Genomic DNA, 18,437 nt, shown 5'->3' with positions numbered 1-18,437 from the left:
GAAAACCGAAGCAACTATAACCGCCAAATTCAAACTGTATGTCAAACACAATAACTTTGCTTTCATCATTTTTGCATTTATTTACTGCGTTCATTGTTTATATTTGTCGAAACGCCTTTTCTATCTGCTTATACGGCTCTAACAATTTCCTTACACTTAAAAATCGATAACACTTGCTTTTGGTGTGTTAATTAGTTTTGAACTATAACTAAATGTACAAAAGATCGTCAATGAAATGTACAACAACAAAATATACACAATGTTTCGTTTCCTAAATCGAATTTCGTTCATTATTTTCGCATTTTGACATGTTTGCAGCTGAGATATCATCGAAAACAGCAGAGATCGACAATATTCAACAGCAAACACTCGACTTGGGACCCTGGACGCTTCACTGGCGGAGCCTGGGAAACTGAATTTGACCCACTAAGGGAACTAGGCGAAATTGGGAACCCCACCAAATCGAAGCGTTCAGGGGCGGCCAAAAGGAAAATACATGCATCTGCGTCTGCCGATTTTAACAACGATCGAAACTTGACACTAGCCTATCCTTTAATTTTCATTTTCACTTTTTATTTATTTATCGCTAAGAACTACTGGAAATGTTTTTTTTTCGCTTTCGTATTTTAACATTTTTGCTGGGTTGAGTTTTATATCGTTTAGTGGGCCTGGGTTTTCCGTTTCTAAAGCGCATTCGCAAAGCGTGCGAAGATTGAATGTTCTGAATTTTGAATTCTTAATTTCCGGCCCGTCGTCAAGTTTGGCAAATTGTTTAATAAACTCTACTCGATTTTTTTGTAAAATTCTAAATGCTACTTAATATGGACTTTGAAAAAGGTTTATAATATATGCAATATCTTGCTTCTTGAGTAGCATATGATTCAAATCGATTTGTTTGTAGTAGCAATTGTTTGAATTGTAAACCGGAAACGGAAATGTTTTCTTGCCTAGTGAATTGTCTCTTGTCTACGAATTAGAATTAGAATCGCTGCTACAATATGTATATGGCTAGAGTTAAGTACAAGTATATACGTGGTAAGCTCATAAATACACAATAATAATCGTCAATCAATTCAATTCAATCAATCAATCAATTAATCAATCATAATTGGATACGCTAAAAACTCTTAGCTTAGCTTAGGTCTAGAAATATGAATATGTCTTTCAACGTGTCTGTGTTTTTGGTGTCTCTGTGTGGTTGCTGTATGGTGGTTGGGTGGTTGAGTGGTTGCGTTTTTGAGTTTTTCAGTGGCTTTGTGGGTGGTGCTTTCATTGGCATGTCGCGTAGCGCCAAACGGCCCGTAAATATGCAACTATATGGCAACAGGCAAGTAAGTGTAAATATAGATAGAGAGAGTTAAGGAAATGGCTCAATGCAATTACAACCAATTTTTTTTACTTGCGGGACTTCGTAGTTCTTCTCAAAGGGATAGTCGGATTGGGTTAGGGCGGGGGGAGGGGATGGCGGTTATTATTTTATATTTTTTGAGGAGAATGAAAATCTAAATCTAACTCTAGTCATCTGGGTCCAACCCGATTAGCTCTGCTTGCAAACGGCCCTTAGTCTTACAACAAATGGTTAAGCAAAATACTCTCAAAGCGATACGGAATTGCGGCGACATACTGGTCATGATTAGAATTTTCCAAAACGAATTCAATATGCCGATCCAGACGACGGCGAAGTTGATAAGAGTACTTTGGATAACATCGCCCGTGACCACCTCATACAGACGCAACAGAATCCATGGCAGCCAGGACACCCAGAATGCAAAGACTAATGCGAATGACATCATATGACTAGGGTTCGATAAATTTTCAGCCAGAGCAGTTGCATATTCTTTATCGTGTATCGGCTCGCCGGACCTAATCTTACGCATCATTACAAAGATATAGCCGTAGTTGTGTACGATTGAAATGAGGCTGGGACCTAAGACTAAAATCGCCAAAGTGGCACTATATGCTGCCATATTCCCCCAGTCCAGCATGCAGATGTGCGTCATGTTGTTCTCGATGGGCATCGAGTAGCCCAGAATCGGTGGGCAGCAGAGCAGGGCCGCCGATATCCAGGTGAACACCATCCAGCACTGGCATCTGTGGGGGAAATCATAAGATCAAAGATTAATCCGATTTGCTTAAGGACAGTTTAGAATTTCATAGTATTAAATCCGATTGTTTTGTTCCTAGTTCATATAAAATAATTATGAAATATAAATAAATTAAGTTAAGACTAATTTAAGACTAATTTAAAGTGCCCTTCAAACTGTACCTTGCCTGTATTGTATTACCCTTTGCAAGGGTATAATAACTAACATGAAATGTTAATGTTAATGTTATATGTTAATATGACAAAATTTAATTAGAGAATCAAATCAAAGGGTATAAATAAGAAATCTAATGGATTATAATTTTAATTATATTTATAATTGCTACTATTTGTTTTGACTATTATTAAATGTTATTTTTAACCAATATAGTATAATTTCAGTTAACTTTTTTAACTATCTATAGATCCCCCTCTTACCTCGTCTTCGTCTGAACCGTTTCGTATCGCAGTGGCTTGCGAACGGCCAGATAGCGATCCACTGATATCCACATGAACGTGTAGACGGATACCGCCCACAGAGTGACCTCCAGGTAGCCCGTGAATCGGCACACGATGTCGCCGTACATCCATTCCCCGGTCAAGGCGGGATACACGGAGAAGGGCACCACCAGCAGTCCGCAGAGCAGATCGGCAATGGCCAAGGACAACAGGTAGTAGTTGATCACCTCTGTGGGACCTGTGGTTCATTACTTATTATTAGACAAGGAAGTAAAAAGTGTAATCAAACTAAAACCAAATGCAAACAATAATTTTAAAATTATACATTCAGTTGAATTGTGGGCGAGTCTATATTTACGACATTCACTAGCCTAATGCTTTTTTAATTTATCCAATAGAATAAAAAGAAAACTTTTTTACGAATAACATCTGGGTTACATATCATTGCAGGGTCTACGAATCATTAATTTTTAAAGTGACCGTAATAAACAATAATTGGAAGCAAAAACATTTTTTTGACAAAAACACATGACATTTAATTTAGGGTAGATGCTTTTTGAATTCATTCTTTTCTCTCCTTTCATTCAAATACGGATGCATTTTTAATGTAAATATTTGGTTTTCAAAGTCAGAATAAAAAAAACTATAAATTAAGTTTAAAACATATTTGTGTTAGGGAAATATTGTTCCTTAGACCAAACCTAACCACGTTCGAGATGTTCCTGTGGAAAGCATTAATCGTTTGATATTTGTACAACGTACCCTTGAAGTTGGCATAGGTGGCGATGATGAGGAGGTTGGACAGGACGATGGCCACGCCCAGTATGGATATGAGCACCGCCTTGGTGAGGGCCTCCACCTTGGAATTATCCTGCAGGTAGCTCATTTCCTGCATTTTTACGGGCCGCTGGCGGGTGAAAGTGGCGCTCCTGTGCTCGTTGTTCTTAGTCCTTTTGCTCTCCTCTGCCTGCTCCTCCTTCTGCTGCTATTTCACCTGCTTTCGCTGGCTTTCTCCCCGCTTTCACCACCCACCTTCTTGGCGGCTCCTTGGCGGGCTGATTGTTATGCAAAGGCCAGTGGACGTGGACGTGACCGTACTTCACTTCCGGTCATGGCGGCCGCCCATGCAATTGTCCTGTGGTTTGGGTGTGTTTATCTGTGTGTGTGTGTGTTTTCTATGTGTCTAGGTGAGTTGTTAAGTGTGTATGTGTGTGTGTTTGTCTGGGTGAGAGTGTTAGTGGCGTCCTTTATTGTGCAACGACGCTTGCACACGCGAAGGTCGTCGGAGTCCTTGGCGCTGCTTTTCTGCCTTCTTTTTTCGTCCTTTTTTCACCGCTGGCGCCAAATTTGTATAAATTTCTACTGCCTACTTTTTGGGCTGTATTTCTGGCGCTGAGCCAAGCATTTGATTGTTACCCTTACAATCCTGCCGTCGTGGTTAAGGTTAAGGATAAGTTTCTGCCCGGTTGTGTGTGTGTGTGTAGGTGTGTTATATTTTTCGTGTGTGTTTGAAGCTCGTTTAAAAATGTCCTTTGGATTAAAATCTTACGTTTAAAAACTACTAATTGCGTACAATTTAGAGGATCGTTAACCGTTTAATTAATTTGTTTTCTTTGTTAAATTCACAACGCTCTTTGCTAAGTTTTAATGAACGTTAAACAGTTATTCGTTTATATATATCATTTGGTATTAATAATTCGCTACTAGTTTAAATATCGATTTAAAAATGTACACATTTCAAACTCGCAAGTGGAAGAATAATGATTATTTATATTATTATTTAATGTGTAATAATTACGCGGTTTTCGGGGTTCTTTTCGTGGTAGTTGTATTTTTTTGTTGACTATAATTAAAGCACAGCACAAATGTTGTTTTCTTGTTTTGTAAGGCTTCTGTTGTGCTACATTTAAGTTGTTTTAAAATAGTTCGATAATAGTTCGGTTGTTAGTTATCGGCTTTTGGTGTTTAATTTCGCTGCATGGTGATTGTGATTATCCTTTTGCTTGTAAATTCTGGCTGTTGTTGTTGTTGCTGCTGCTGCTGCTATCCACATCCTGCTGTCAGTTTAAGCTAATTGTGCGCATCTGCAAGGATAAAGCGAACCAATTAAATGGCTTTGGTGCCTCATAAATAGTTAACAGAATCTGCCATCTTGAGCCAATCAATAAATTATCCCACATACGGCAGGCGGAAAAAGCCTTTTAGCTGCACAAACGCTTTACATAAGCGTGCTTATCCTGGGCCCGTCACTTGCCTGCTATTTCAGAGCCACCCCCCACCTCACACCACCCACCACCCACCAAACCACGGCCACCCACTTTTCCCGCCTGCAATGACCCACTTTGCAGTGCCACTTGACACAGTTTGAGAGCCATAGCTGTCACTGGCCGGCTGCTCAAACTGGGCCCATCTCTCGAGGGCCTGGAACTGTTAAAAATCTCGAGGGGTTCCCGCTTTGGTCTCCGTTTGTGGACCACCGTCATCGATCACGCCCACTCAATCTTTCTATTTTTAACGGACCCCTTTCGAGTTCCGACAACTTGGCTATTTTCTGCCAAGGTTTGTTTTTACCAACGTTTCTAAAGGTTAAACAAAATGGTTATTTCAACTTCATAATCCATTTAAAAGTTATATATTTTTTAAGTTTTTGATGGCCTTCAAAGAGGTGCCCCAAATTATTTTATATAAACTTATTGTCTCATATAAATATATATTTTTTTCAATTTTTACTTTTACTGCCCGAGTAAATATAATTTAAATTACATATATTTAATTAACTCCAAGTGTATATTTTTAATTTGTATTATCCTGCTTAATATTTTTATATAATTTTCAACTGACACCTCTGATTTTCCATCGCAGCCTCCATCATTGGCATTCACTACGTCATCGTGCCATTTTCCACGCAGACACAAACACAAACACAAACACCATTATCAAATGCCATTAGACATCAGCGGGGGTGCTCCATGTGTCAAAGGGGGATGATGAAATGAGGGGGGCGTTTGACATTAGGGGATGTCGTTGAGTGAGGTAACAAGTTTGTCATTTACACCCCGCATCCCCTTCTTCTCCTTTGCTCAACTTGGTAATTTAATTAACAATAACGGGGTAACGCTTCGGGTTCGACAGTCAGTCGCTGGCCAGGTGATAAATATCAATGAATTGCATTAGACCACTGAACCACTGAGCAAAACTCATTTCAACACCATTCCACCTGATTGTCAATCATTACGTAAGTCCCTGCAGTTGGCAAACGTCATTTGTGCAAATGACTTCTCGGCCTACGAACAATTCGGCCCATTCCCGCTGCAATTAAGCTGAAATAACTGTTATTGCTGCCAACTTAAGGGGAACCGTCCGCATAATGAGTAAACCCCCCATGAAAACCGGAGACCGGAAACCGGAAAGCGAAGAGAAATGGGTTCAGTGAACCCTCTGCTCCTTTTCTTGGAAGGATAATCAATAAGCGCGGCCCGGTGATTAATTATGTAAATATGGTCATTGTTCTGCGAGCATAACGCTAACAAGCTGATGAGATTTTGATTGCCACTGGGAATGCAAATGCGGCGCAGCTCATTAAGTGTGTGGCGAAATTAAAAATAATATGTGCCCTGCTTTCGTCCTGCGAGGAGGTACATTTTTTACCCACTTAAATTCACAGAGATACGGAATGAATGCTGGAAACTGGGCTGCGGAAAATGGAGCTCCGATTTCAATAGAGAATAAGAGTGACCCACAAAACTGACCATTAAAGCTTGTGATGAATGCCTGACCAAACGTACATAAATAAAAACTTAGAAAATCGTAAAAGCAATAAATGTAAAACTAGGTCAGATTTATAATTGGTTGTTAGAAAATAAAGTACAATATAAATTTTATTGCACACGCTACTCTAATAAAATCTAATTTATTTCAAAATCTAATTCGTAATAGATTTATCATCAATATATATTTTAAAGGGGCACATAAACAACTGTAGAGCTTATTCTAAAATCATTCTTTGGTATAATAAATGTTCTTTATTAATGTAGGTTTTCTAGTAAATTATAAATTATTTTATTATCTATATAAAATTAAACAAAACCTAGTACAACAATTTTGTTGTATTATATATCATGTCTAAATGTAGTAAACAAATTCGCTTCATCTTAACGTTGCTTGAACTTTGAAAGCATGTCAAATATGTAACTGCCCTACATCCCCGAAACGCACTGTATGCTTGCGCCCGTCCTTCTGTTGGCCTGTTTTCATTTATTGCTACGTAGGTTTTTCAGCGTTCGGCTCCATAAAATATGTATCCCATGCGTGTTTATGTCGCCTCAGAGAACACACAAAAAACTTTGAGCCCCAAACGAAACACAAACAGAAGCGGAAAACCATCGAATGTGACACTGTCATAAAACCATATCCAAATGCCAAGCAGGTGGTGCAAAAGGCGCAGGATGGAGAAAAGCTTTCCTTTCGGGCGCTATAAATAAACTTTCGGATGGCTACGTGTTTAAAACAAATTGCGAAATACCGCAACAAAGGCCAAGGCGAGCTGCAGGCCCAAGAAAGATACGGCTACCCGTTTGATGACGTTAGTTGTTGGCAGGAAGCCCCAGGACGAAATGTGGGTGGACCCAAATGTGGGTGGCAGGCGGACAAGGCTGCTGCCGATGGGCGCCACGTCATCGTCATCGTCGCCATCCACGTGGCTGCGTCTTTACATAAGCATGACCTCACCTTGGCTTTTATATCTCGTTTTCATTTTCATTTCCCCAGCAGCTATTTTATTCACCGTGTTTACTTCGGCCACCTGTTTTGCTCAGTGCATCTGGCGAGGCGGATGCATAATTTATGCTTACGCATGTCAAATGTCGCATATGCTTGAAAATGCATGTCCTTGAGAAGGAGAAGGGGGCGTGGCAGGGCTAGACTTGGCAGCTCCTGTCACTCAGTGGCTTAAGGACTTTGCTGGTGGTCCTGCAGCCTGTTGCTTCGCTCACCGAACAAAACTTTTGGGCACAAACTTTTGTCCACCCAAAAATGCCTGCAGCGAATTGCAATTAAAGTGTGAGAAAGCTGGGAACTTTATTACGAAATGCAACAGTTCCGTCACAATAAAAAAAATGAGGGAAGTTCGATAATTTATTGAGCAGAACACTGCAAAAGTGATGTCCAAGACATATATAAATATTTTTATATAATGTCTAAACTAAAACTAAAAAACCAATGAATACCAAAACAAAAATCTATACTAATACGACTTAATAAATTATTACGAAGCTTACGTAAAAAGGTCAGCCAACCCATTGCTAAGCCAAGACTTAAGCAGTGGCGGATCCAGAGACGATTCTTGGGGGGAAATTGAAAAGGACGAAAACTGGAAATCGCGGTGATTTCTAGCAAACAAGTGAAATTTTCAGGTTCTGCGGTTCCAAGGGGGGGGAAATTTACCTAATTTCCCCCCCCGTGGATCCGCCACTGGACTTAAGACAAATAAAATATATATTTTCTCCCAAATTAATAAAACTAGTAATATAGATCTACTCAGCCAAAAGTGTCAACAAAGTTTGCAATCTGTGGGAAACTTGCTGTTGGCATAATAATAATGAGCAGCCAAAAACAGTAATTTCGCCAAGGAACGCCATAAAAAATCCAATTTCCCTATGAAATGCCCTGAATATTTCTGTCCTCAAAATAAATGTCGGCGGGGGGTGCGTGATTGGGCCAACTTAAATTCACGTGCTACCCGCTGTTATGGCCATAAACCGCATTGTGAAATGCCGTACCACATGTCGTATACGCAATGCTTTTATTTGGGCCAATTTTGCGTCGCGAGGGCGCTGATAAAGGCAATAAGAGAGGGGGCGTGGCTGGGGCCAAGGGCAAACAGCGACTTGGCGACGCGCGCGTGTTTAGTTTTATATTGTTTTATTCCCCTCCGGATTTTTCGTACTGCTCGAATGCCTCACTAATTCTGATTTCCCCTTGGTCCAAAGTTTTTTGTTAGTTTAAATGTTGCAGAAATGCTTGTGTATTTGCAAAATGCAAGGGCTTGCAGATGTTTGCAATTGGCAAGGTCACAGTCATGGGCTGTCCTTTTCATTTCGCCTCGCATTCACCCAGCCAACGTGACGTATGCGTAATAAATAAGACTTGCGGCACTCGGCGCTAAGGACAATTGTATTGGCTCCTGATACCGGCTCTACCCGTACACACCCACAAACACACACACATAGACTCACACATTCATACAATCAAGTAGTGGAACAATCGATCAATAAAAAAAAAACCCTCGACACGAAATTCGTTTCAATGCTGCGACTTGACATTCAGCCAAGGCGTCCATTGTGGCAGTGGCAATAGCAAAGCCAGTCGGGTAATCAATACGGCAATGCATCAATTTGTCATCCCCGCCATGGCTCCTGTTCGCTCCGCGGTTGTTGTTGCCGCCTTAAATGCAGCAACTTGTTTATTTGTTGCTGTTATTTGCTGTCTGATTGATAAGCAGAAGGGAAATGAATTGAGCCAATGGACGAGGGGAGGAACGCGGGATCATGACGGTGCGGTTTTGATGCACGTACACGGAGACAAAATATAAAACTAGTCATTTATTTGGACTGGAAAAAAGGTAAACTTTTCATGACACTTCAAAGACTTTAAGTATATTTTTATAATATTGTATTTATATATTCAGATAAGATTGAAGACGTTGCAGCGAAGGTACTTTTTTATTTTATTTTGTATAACTAAAATAAGTAAAGATTTGTTTTTATAAAAGATACAATATCTCTGGCTTTAGATTTTTTTTATTATAAATAAAATTTTATAAAAAACAAGAATCAATTTGTGATTTCTATAACAAAAGTGTAAAAATAATATAACTGGTTATTATGCCTAAGGATATTGGTAACATTTCTGAATTAGGGAATGCTAAGCTCTTATCCTTTTTGAAAAACCCATTTAACAGATAGGTTTTTATTAGTTCTTTTATAAGCCTACAATATTTAGTGTAATAAATTACAGTGAATTTCAAAAGATTCCTGGGAAATTAAAAAGATCGAAATAATTTAGTCTGCCTCGCATATTTTCTCTCCGTGCACACAAGGCTTATCCGTCGCCTTGTTACTTGTATTTCATTTGCAATTTATTGGCTGAATGTGCACACTGACGCTGAAAGAGCTGCCAAGTCTGGTCGGGATTGAGACGGAGGCTCTGAGGACGGTTTGACATTTAACCAATTTGCTCGCAGCAGCTGCCAAATGCACACTTATTAACGTGTGTATCTGAGAGCGAGTTTGTATCTGTATCTGTATCCGGAGGGAAAAAGCCACTCTTCGAGGGTCTTTATGGGGACGCCAGAAGGGTGACGGCAATTAGTTGGCACTAGCCCAGGGCCACGCCCATCATAAATATATAAATCAAGGCGGTCACAGCCCACAACTAATTAGACGATGGCCAGGACAAACAGAAAGTTGCGATTTGTGTGTGCGTGAAAGGAGGTGAAAGGAAATGCGGGAATTTGGAAAAGCCGGGGGTTGGGAAAATAGGCAGGGGCGGAAAATTGAGAGCGGAAAAATAGGGAGTGGTGGAGAATTTAGGCTGAGTGGGTGTGCCCATTTAGGCCGGCCATCGACCAGCGCTTGTTTTGTTTTTCTTTGCCAGTTTTGGTTAAAATGTTTTCGTTTCATTTGGCTAAATGCTGTTTTTGTGTGTGTCCAAAAACAAATTTTGATAGTTTATGGGGTATATGAAAATAAATATTTAAAATGTCACGCAACTGCGAAGTAGTAAGAAAATATGAAATATATTCCAAATAATACCTAAATTGTTTTATTTAAGATCAGGCCCAAATAGTTTTAGAAACCACTCCAAAGAGTATCTGTTAGTCACCACTACACAATAATATCTGGATATATATGCTCTCTTTCAATTGTTGTTGGTATTTTCAGACATTTAAATATAGCAACGCTTTTTTGTTTGCCTCATGTTTTGCTATTTGTTGTCAAACCTAAAGCCGCCAAAAAACAGACGCTCTCTTACTTTCCAAAATTTCATTTGTGGGTGCCACATAAAAAATTCAAGCGACACTTGCCAAATGCAGACACGTTGTGGCCATTAATCAAGAAAGATATAAATTTGGAAATATGTATTCTAAAATTCTTTCCGATGGATTGGTTGAACAACAGATATTAATTACTTCAAATTGAATTTATGAAAACTGACTAAATGTTTAGCGAGACATCAAAATAATCGTTTTAAAAGAATGTTTTGTAGTTCGTTAAGATAGTTTTACACCTATAAACATTTATCATAAACTGATGTTATTTAAATTATAATAAATATGTTTACATTTCTTAAAAATCATAGAGAAATGAAATGAGTATGATAAAGTTCAAATACAGAAATTCCTTTCCTGTTATTTCTCCCGTTTTAGTTCAAGGGTTAAGTTGTTCAACATTTACTGCCAGTAACCCACTTACCAATTTCCCCCGTTCTCGTATGCAAATGTGTGGGCAGCAGCAGCTGCGGCATTTTGCTTCCTTTATCGGACTAATTGAATACGTGTCTCGAAACACAAAACGACAAAGAAAGGATGGCGGACAATCACACGTCACGACTCATAAATGCAAGGCAGAAAGCGAGGGGAGCGTCATTTGGAATGTAAATTAGACTACGGCCAGCCTTGAAGTATGCAATGAAAATTGCACTTAAGTGCCGGACATGCGGCGTGTGTTGCATGTTGCTCGTTGCACGTTGCCAGCTGCTGTTGCTGCTGCTGCTGCCTGGTTTCTGGTTGCTCGTTGCCGGTTGGTCATGTGTGAAAAATGGCAACTGTGTCAGCACCCACATGCCCGCGTCAATTGCATTATTCAGAAACTATGCAGAAAGAACAAAAGCCACTCGGAGTGGGGAAACGAGCGAGAGATTGGGGCATGTGTTAGCCAGAAAAGAGGTGCAGAGTGCTGGGCCGACCCTTAATTATGCAAAAGACGGCAACGACCTTGAAGCTGCCAATTGCAGCACACGTAATTAAAGACAAGCAACGAAACGCAACTCAACGGGTTTTTGTTACAGTTTTCCCCCGAATAATGGGACACGTGCCTGAAAATCTTTCCTACAATTCAGCTGGTAGAAATGCTTTTATTAATTTATCGAAATACCATGGATCCGCAAAGTTAAATGTCCTATTTATAAAATATTTGGCTTATATGTTTTCTTACTTTTAGATTTTACTTTTATGTCAACCATTTTTTTCTAGAAAATATTTTTTTTTTCGTTTTATTATTGAGATTTTCAAAGCTAAGCCACATTAAAAAAAATATTGACTCTATATTATAAATCAGCAAAAACATTAGAATTGATAAGCTGTTCTTATGGAATATTTTTTGAAACTAGAAAGAACTGTCGCCTAGGTGACTAAAAACCTTTCACTACATTTACCACTTTCATAAGCCCCATAACGATTGAGTTACCCTGCAATTATCTGAAATAAATTAATAAAAAAAAAAGTACCGACCACTGTACTGGGCCGGCTATTTCGCAGCCCTTTGGGACAACGTGTGATATTTCCCATTGTGTGATCGATAAAATGGCCATGTAAGAGGGTAATGGGCGGTGGGTGGCGGCGGTGTGGATTGTGCGGTGTTGTCGCGTCCTTGAAGGCAAATTTACGACTAAATAAACAACTTGGCAGCGAAAGAGTCCAGGCCTGAGTCCTCGCCGATAAGGATAAGGATACGGGCTCTCGTTTGGCGCGAAATTTTATGACGCAGCAAAAGTTATCGACGGCAGCCAAAAGACAAATTGCCTATAAAACGACAAAGTCAATAAAGGCGAACAAAAAAAGAACGGCGAGGCGTGTAACGTGTGACCGAGTTACAGATACATAATCTTGGCTGATGCAGGCTACATATATCCTGCAAATCCTGTATGCTACACATAAATTGAAATTTTCGCAAACGAAATTTGCGTGGAAAATGATGCGCTGAGCTCGAGCTTTTCAGTATTTGCGCAAAGTCTTTGGCTTTGGCTAATCCCCAACGAATGCTGGCATTCTTTGCATTGAGCTTTTTAACTGAAATTCGTTGGTTTTCTCCTCAACTTTGCCTATTTTCGTATCTCTACATCAGCACCGAAGGGCAGCACATAAAGGAGACGAGAAAAACAGCACAGCATTTCCGATTGGAGAAGAAAGGAGAAGAGTGCACGTAAAGAAATAATATTGACTAATTGATAAGAAATATATATCTAGAAGAAAAAGTATTTATTGAAATTTTAATGATTGAAAATAATTTTTTTTCGAAATCTTTAGAACAATAATTTTTTTTGTAACCAATAAATGCTGTCTATAATCTAACACAAGGGGTTTAAAACTATTAAAAGTATAAGGAATCACATTAGAACAATTATTTTTGGCCTTTAACATTTTGACATTTAAAAATTACTCACTAATAAAATAAATCAAATATTTGACGTTCTCTAAATATTTATTAGAGCCTCGAACATTTTCTTAAAAAAAAACTTTTTACGGACTTGCAGAATAGAATAATTATTAAATACAATCAGAACAATTATAACTTTTAGAGATTTAAAATTAAAACTGTCTATTTCTATTTTCAAATGTGAAACCAATTTTCTTTTAGAGTTTGTATGCTTTTAGAATGTTAAACGTTTCTAGACTTTGAATTCTTTTGAAACACACCTGCTAGTCCCAAATATATATTCTGCCAATCTAATTTATTCCAGTGTTTCCCAGCACTTTCCTCTAAACCATTACTTCTAGTGTTTCGCTCTTTTCGGGGTTGTTTATGTTTTGCTTCGCTCTTTCGCTCGAATTCCCTGGTTCTGCTGATATATCTTTCTTGTGTTGAGGTAGGATGCGTCTGGAGCAAAGCTCGACTTGATGCTCCGAACCCAAGCTACTCACCTTAGACGGGACATCCTGTTGAGACCTGTGCCTTGACATTGCTCCGAATTCCAGTTTAGCGTTTAATTATTAAGTAATTTATTCCGTTTTTGTATATTTAATAATATTTATTACATTTTGTCTTGAACACTTTGTCTTTATCACTTTGTTTGCTAACTCTTTGGCTGCAACAGGCAAGAACTGTAAAATATCTAGATAATTGTGGGCTTAAGACATATTTATCTAACCAAAGTCGGCCGCCCCTCAAAGAAACGTTAAGCAGCCTTTATTCACTAATAAATCAATCAAATAATATTTTAATGCATGCATTTGGTGGTGTTAAATTAAATGGATTTCTTTTCAGATAAGATAATTTTGAGGGGGTAGGATTTATGGCTTTGCTGCCATGAAATATTTTGATTTTCTGGCGTGTAAAATATCTTTTAAACGTTGTCACTTTTTGCACTGTTGTATTTTTCATTTGTGGTCGAGCAATATTCCATTTCCAATTTTCCGATTTTTGGGGCACATGCAATTTTTATTTTACTTGTTGGCTTTTCCGTGGCTGCTGATTCTGCTTAGCCTTCAACACACATACAGCCGCAGGTGCCCTTACACAGATACGCATATACAAGCAGGACACTCTCACAGACATGTGCGCAGGTGTGTGCCTTGATTTTTCAATTATCCTCTAGGTTGTAATTTGCACAATTTAATTGAATACACTCTGGGCTTTGAATTTGTAATTTTTCCATTTATGATTGTGGGACAAAACAAAAAGATTAAGGATGAACAAACTTTTCGTTTTTTTTGGCCAGCTGAAAATTGTGTTTGCTGGCCGTGTGTGTGTGTTTGGCTGACTGTGTTGGTGTTGTGTCTGTCTGTGTGTGTATGTGTGAGTGTGTTTCCACCGTTTCCAACAACAACAACCACTGAACGCGCTGCTGCTGCTGCCGCTGAATCTTTTCGATGCGTGCGTAGGTGCGACGCGCTCACTGTCTAACTGGCAACTGTTTTTCCGCTTTCCCATCGCTTTTCTCAGCCGCTGAGAAAACTCGGCCAACAGAGAAAGAGAGAGAGAGAAAGAGTGGGCACATTTTAGCTGGAAAGCAGCAACAGGAAGAGCGAGAGCGAAAGCTTTGGCCAGCTGAAAGCTCGGCGGCGCACATGGCGGATTGTTTATATTTGTGGCAGGTAAAAATAGCACTGCATATTTTTAGGCACCGCCAACAAGAATTCGCCCACTGCGCATGCACCAACATTTGTGGTTAAATTTATTAATTTATTTACTTGCTTTAATTGAAGCTTGGCAATTTGTTTTAACATTATAATTTTTCGAAAAAATTCGTAAATTTTAAATTTAATTCTACAATTACTAGTTTATAGTTGAAACTCTTAAGACTTGGTTAATACATTTAAAAGAATGATTTTTGATTTCTGATCATCGGAGCAAATTAGGTATTTAAGTTAAGAATGAAGTAGAAAACCTTCGGAAAAAGGATTATTTAAAACTTAATACGATAAAGCTAAACAAAAAATAAGAATGTTTTCTAATGATACACACACATAATTCAAAAAGTTTTAAAGTAAATTTTAAGTTTTTAACCGAGCATCTTGTTTTATGACTTATCTAAATACACTTAAAAGTGAAACTACGTTAATTAATTGATATTTACTTGTATATATTTACTTTCCCATCTGTTTTAAACATATTTATTAAATTTAATACCGAAATGGTTGCTTATTAAATTTGATAGAAACGTAGCCTTTAGCTGGCATGTATTGGCCGACCTTGACTTTAGTAATTAATCCTCTCCAGTACTTGGCTCCGCATCGTTGACGTTCAGAGAGAGCTCAGCCACTTGCTGCTGATCAGCCAACGTATGTTGCAGAGGATATAGCTGGTCCATGTTTTCTATAAATGGACGGATGCCCTCCGGATTCTTCATGTACTTGGCGACGCTCAGGATAATATGGCGGTAGATCTGGTGATCCCTGTACGCCGCATTCGGTCGACGTTTTTGGGGTGGCCTGATGGATTAAGGATGTAAATTGTTATAGATATTGCTTTAAAAAAAATGTACAACTTGATGAAGATATAGCCTAGTTTTCGTACCGCTCCTGGGCTCGCTGAATCACCCGACGACGTCGTACTGTCTCCGTTCGGCGGCAACGTTCACAATATGCAAAGTAGGCACAAACGAGGATTACCAGAGCGGACAAGGTGTAGATGAGCCAACTCCAGCTGAGGACACTGTGGGAGATTCAGGAATTAATGATACTGGTGGCCATCCAACATCCACCCTCTCACGTCAAAAATGTTGCATTCAAATCCTTCCAAATGGGCGAGACCGTATCGAGCTGGTGCGTCTTCACCTCGCTCCTCCAGAACGCAAATTGATGCATTATTGGCCTGGTCGTTTGATGGCTGGCTACCTTCCGAATTCCGGACAAAATTTTGATTCCAAAAAAATAGTGTGTGTGTCAATATTTGTTTTAGACCCTAGTTCTAAATTGGTTTGCTATAGATTTGTAAACTTTGAGTGTTGAGGGAAAGCCGTTTAGAAAAATGGAAATATTTTCAATGTAAGTTTTCTTTAATAAATCGCAATTTATTATATGTTATTATGTTTCCAGAGAATAGCTTACAAAATCTATGTCTATAGCTATAGTTTTTTCCTACAAGGTTTATTATTACTTGATTAAAATAAATTTATGTATAATCATGCAAATTCGTTTCGAAAGCTCATTGATTTTTTTGCAATAAGCTTACAAAAGAAGCTATTTTGTAATAAGTAGTAACTAAATTATCCCCTTATTAATGCGAAGCATGATCAATGCTGCTTATCCTTAACAACCTGGAAGTTACGGCTTAATAAGGCCTCAAGGTTGCCGATCGTCGAACAGTCTACGATCGATTGCACGGCCGGATCATCATTTGACTATTTCAAGTTTGCTAGTTGGCGATTTTAGCTTTTGTCTAGAAGTTTCAATTTGCAATGGCAATTCGTGCGCTTCCGTCAACAGTCGTCTCGGAAAAGCGTGATCATATAAATTATGGGGTTGGGGAATGCTGACAGTGTCAAAAGAACATTTCAGGGAATTTGTTGGAAAATTTGCCTGGCGCTTGACACATTCGTTTCGGATTTATGGCCATGTCTCTTGGTCGCAGTTTGAATTCCTCGCATTTTCCCCTTTGTCTTCGGATTTCCCCCATCAAGTGACACTGCACATTGCCCCAAATTGAGGCACGATCGTACGATTGCTGGTCAAGCGACCCCACCCCATATTCGAATCCAAACCCCAATAGAAAACCCAAACCAACCCAGATGCGAAGCATGGATAATGCCTGACAAGGCACGCGAAAAGTTACGATTTAACAGCCAAGAATCAAACAAATGTGCTGACACACCGATAACATCAAAATGACTAAATTTTATTTGGAATTAAATTATACAAATTTAGAGCAAGTTAAAGTTTTGTTTATAGCCACTAGATTAATATTTGCTAACAATTTTATGGCTGTTCTTAATTTATTGCTATTATTTTATATATGGCTATAAATTCTTGTGTCTTCTTTTATCATCACAATTAATAGCTTACCTTTATAAACTAGATAGGCTTGTTTTTTGGTAACAAATAACTCTTTAAGAAAAAATCTTTATAGTTTTCACCTTTTTAATGGTATATTTCCGATCTATAAAAAGATTTTCCTAACTAGTATTTATCTAAAAATCAACAGTTTTTTCTTATACTCTTCATTAAACTAGATGGTCTATAACGAAATCAATTTCACGCTACCTCCCACATTTACCTTTAAAGAAGACACATTTTGGCTGCATGTTGTAGCTCGTGAAACGGCTTTCAAATTACCCAAACACTCCATGAAAAGACTCAAATGACGATCTGCTGCAACTGATGAAAATGGTCGCGATAATGTCGATGACGGCTTGACGACGGGCAACCCACACTAAATGCTAATGAATTGTTATCAGTTAATTGTCTGAGCGGGGTACCTGGCTTTGTTATCAGCTTTTATGCTTTATTCGAATTCGATTTGGGAACGCGGCGTGGGTGTTCCCCAAAGTCCCCACTCAAGTGGCTACTAATAGCCCAATAAATTGAGATAGCCGGCGTAGAGGAAACCCAAGAAACACACATAATAATAATAAAAGAAGACCGTACCTTTGTGCAGCTAAGCGAACTGTCAATGGCTGTGCCACGTTGTTCGATTTATGACCATTCTGCCGTCCAGGGAATGTGCAACCAGTTTATGGGATGCCGAAAGCAGAACGCTGGATGTTTCATCGCGCAGGCGCAAATCCTTTTGACATGTCCAATGTGCTCAGCTCAGCGTTTAGACAGTGGCCAGCTTTTCCATTGCCAATGGCTAATAGTATATGGCAATGCACTTGGAAAAATATATAATATTTTTGACAGTTTTTGAATAAAAAGTTAGGCAAATAGAATCAATTCATATTGAATTCAAAAAGTTCATTTGAAATTATTCTAAAATAATAGTTTTTTTAAATAAAGAATTTTATTTTATAGGTAGGGACTTTTAGGAATTGCTAAAATATCTTTCTTTGAAAATTCGTTTTTACTAAGTTACGATATTAAAAGTAAGTATAAGTAAGTATAAAACAAGAAAGAAAGCTAACTTCGGACGGAGCCGAAGTTGATATACCCTTGCAGAATATTCTGTAAATTATATTCTCCAAAACCGGATCGGTTATTCATATGATGCATTCTTAATACTCATAAAAAATCCCAAATTCCTAACTTTAAAAACACCAAAGTTATGTCATTTCAGTTCAGTTTATATCGTTCAGTTATATGGCAGCTATAGGATATAGTCGGCCGATCCTTATGAAATTTGGCAGGTCGGATTGATTGGCCAAAAATAAAACCCATAGATAATCCCAACTTCCTAACTTTACAAACACCAAAGTTATGGCATTTCCGATCAATCAGTTATATTGCGGCTATAGGATATAG

General features: G+C 38.6%; 2 protein-coding genes across 2 annotated transcripts; both read right to left on the bottom strand.

Moving 5' to 3' along the window:
* Window positions 1–55: 55 nt before the first annotated feature.
* On the bottom strand, window positions 56–14,295 carry LOC108052049 (G-protein coupled receptor 52). The gene is made up of 4 exons (XM_017134368.2): window positions 13,461–14,295; window positions 3,305–4,626; window positions 2,522–2,780; window positions 56–2,091 (listed from the first exon to the last, which is right to left on the bottom strand). The coding sequence occupies exons 2-4, from the start codon at window positions 3,435–3,437 to the stop codon at window positions 1,515–1,517; spliced, it is 969 nt and encodes a 322-aa protein (XP_016989857.1). The 5' UTR covers window positions 3,438–4,626; window positions 13,461–14,295; the 3' UTR covers window positions 56–1,514.
* Window positions 14,296–15,100: 805 nt separating this feature from the next.
* Window positions 15,101–15,977, bottom strand: LOC108052031. Its single transcript, XM_017134348.1, has 3 exons — window positions 15,751–15,977; window positions 15,556–15,693; window positions 15,101–15,470 (listed from the first exon to the last, which is right to left on the bottom strand). The coding sequence occupies exons 1-3, from the start codon at window positions 15,843–15,845 to the stop codon at window positions 15,245–15,247; spliced, it is 459 nt and encodes a 152-aa protein (XP_016989837.1). The 5' UTR covers window positions 15,846–15,977; the 3' UTR covers window positions 15,101–15,244.
* Between the last annotated feature and the right edge of the window lie 2,460 nt (window positions 15,978–18,437).

This window comes from Drosophila rhopaloa, unplaced genomic scaffold (assembly GCF_018152115.1).
Source record: "Drosophila rhopaloa isolate 14029-0021.01 unplaced genomic scaffold, ASM1815211v1 contig_163, whole genome shotgun sequence".
Taxonomy (NCBI): Eukaryota; Metazoa; Arthropoda; class Insecta; order Diptera; family Drosophilidae; genus Drosophila; species Drosophila rhopaloa.
Note: the sequence above shows the minus strand (reverse complement) of the source record. Positions and strands in the feature narration are given on the sequence as shown.

Coding starts and splice junctions, on each gene's coding strand:
- LOC108052049 (XM_017134368.2), bottom strand. CDS start 3,437: ATGCAGGAAATGAGCTACCTGCAGGATAATTCCAAGGTGGAGGCCCTC. Junction 2,781..3,304: donor CACCTATGCCAACTTCAAGG/GTACGTTGTACA, acceptor AATGAACCACAG/GTCCCACAGAGGTGATCAAC. Junction 2,092..2,521: donor ACGGTTCAGACGAAGACGAG/GTAAGAGGGGGA, acceptor TTTCCCCCACAG/ATGCCAGTGCTGGATGGTGT.
- LOC108052031 (XM_017134348.1), bottom strand. CDS start 15,845: ATGCATCAATTTGCGTTCTGGAGGAGCGAGGTGAAGACGCACCAGCTC. Junction 15,694..15,750: donor TTGAATGCAACATTTTTGAC/GTGAGAGGGTGG, acceptor AATCTCCCACAG/TGTCCTCAGCTGGAGTTGGC. Junction 15,471..15,555: donor ATTCAGCGAGCCCAGGAGCG/GTACGAAAACTA, acceptor TTAATCCATCAG/GCCACCCCAAAAACGTCGAC.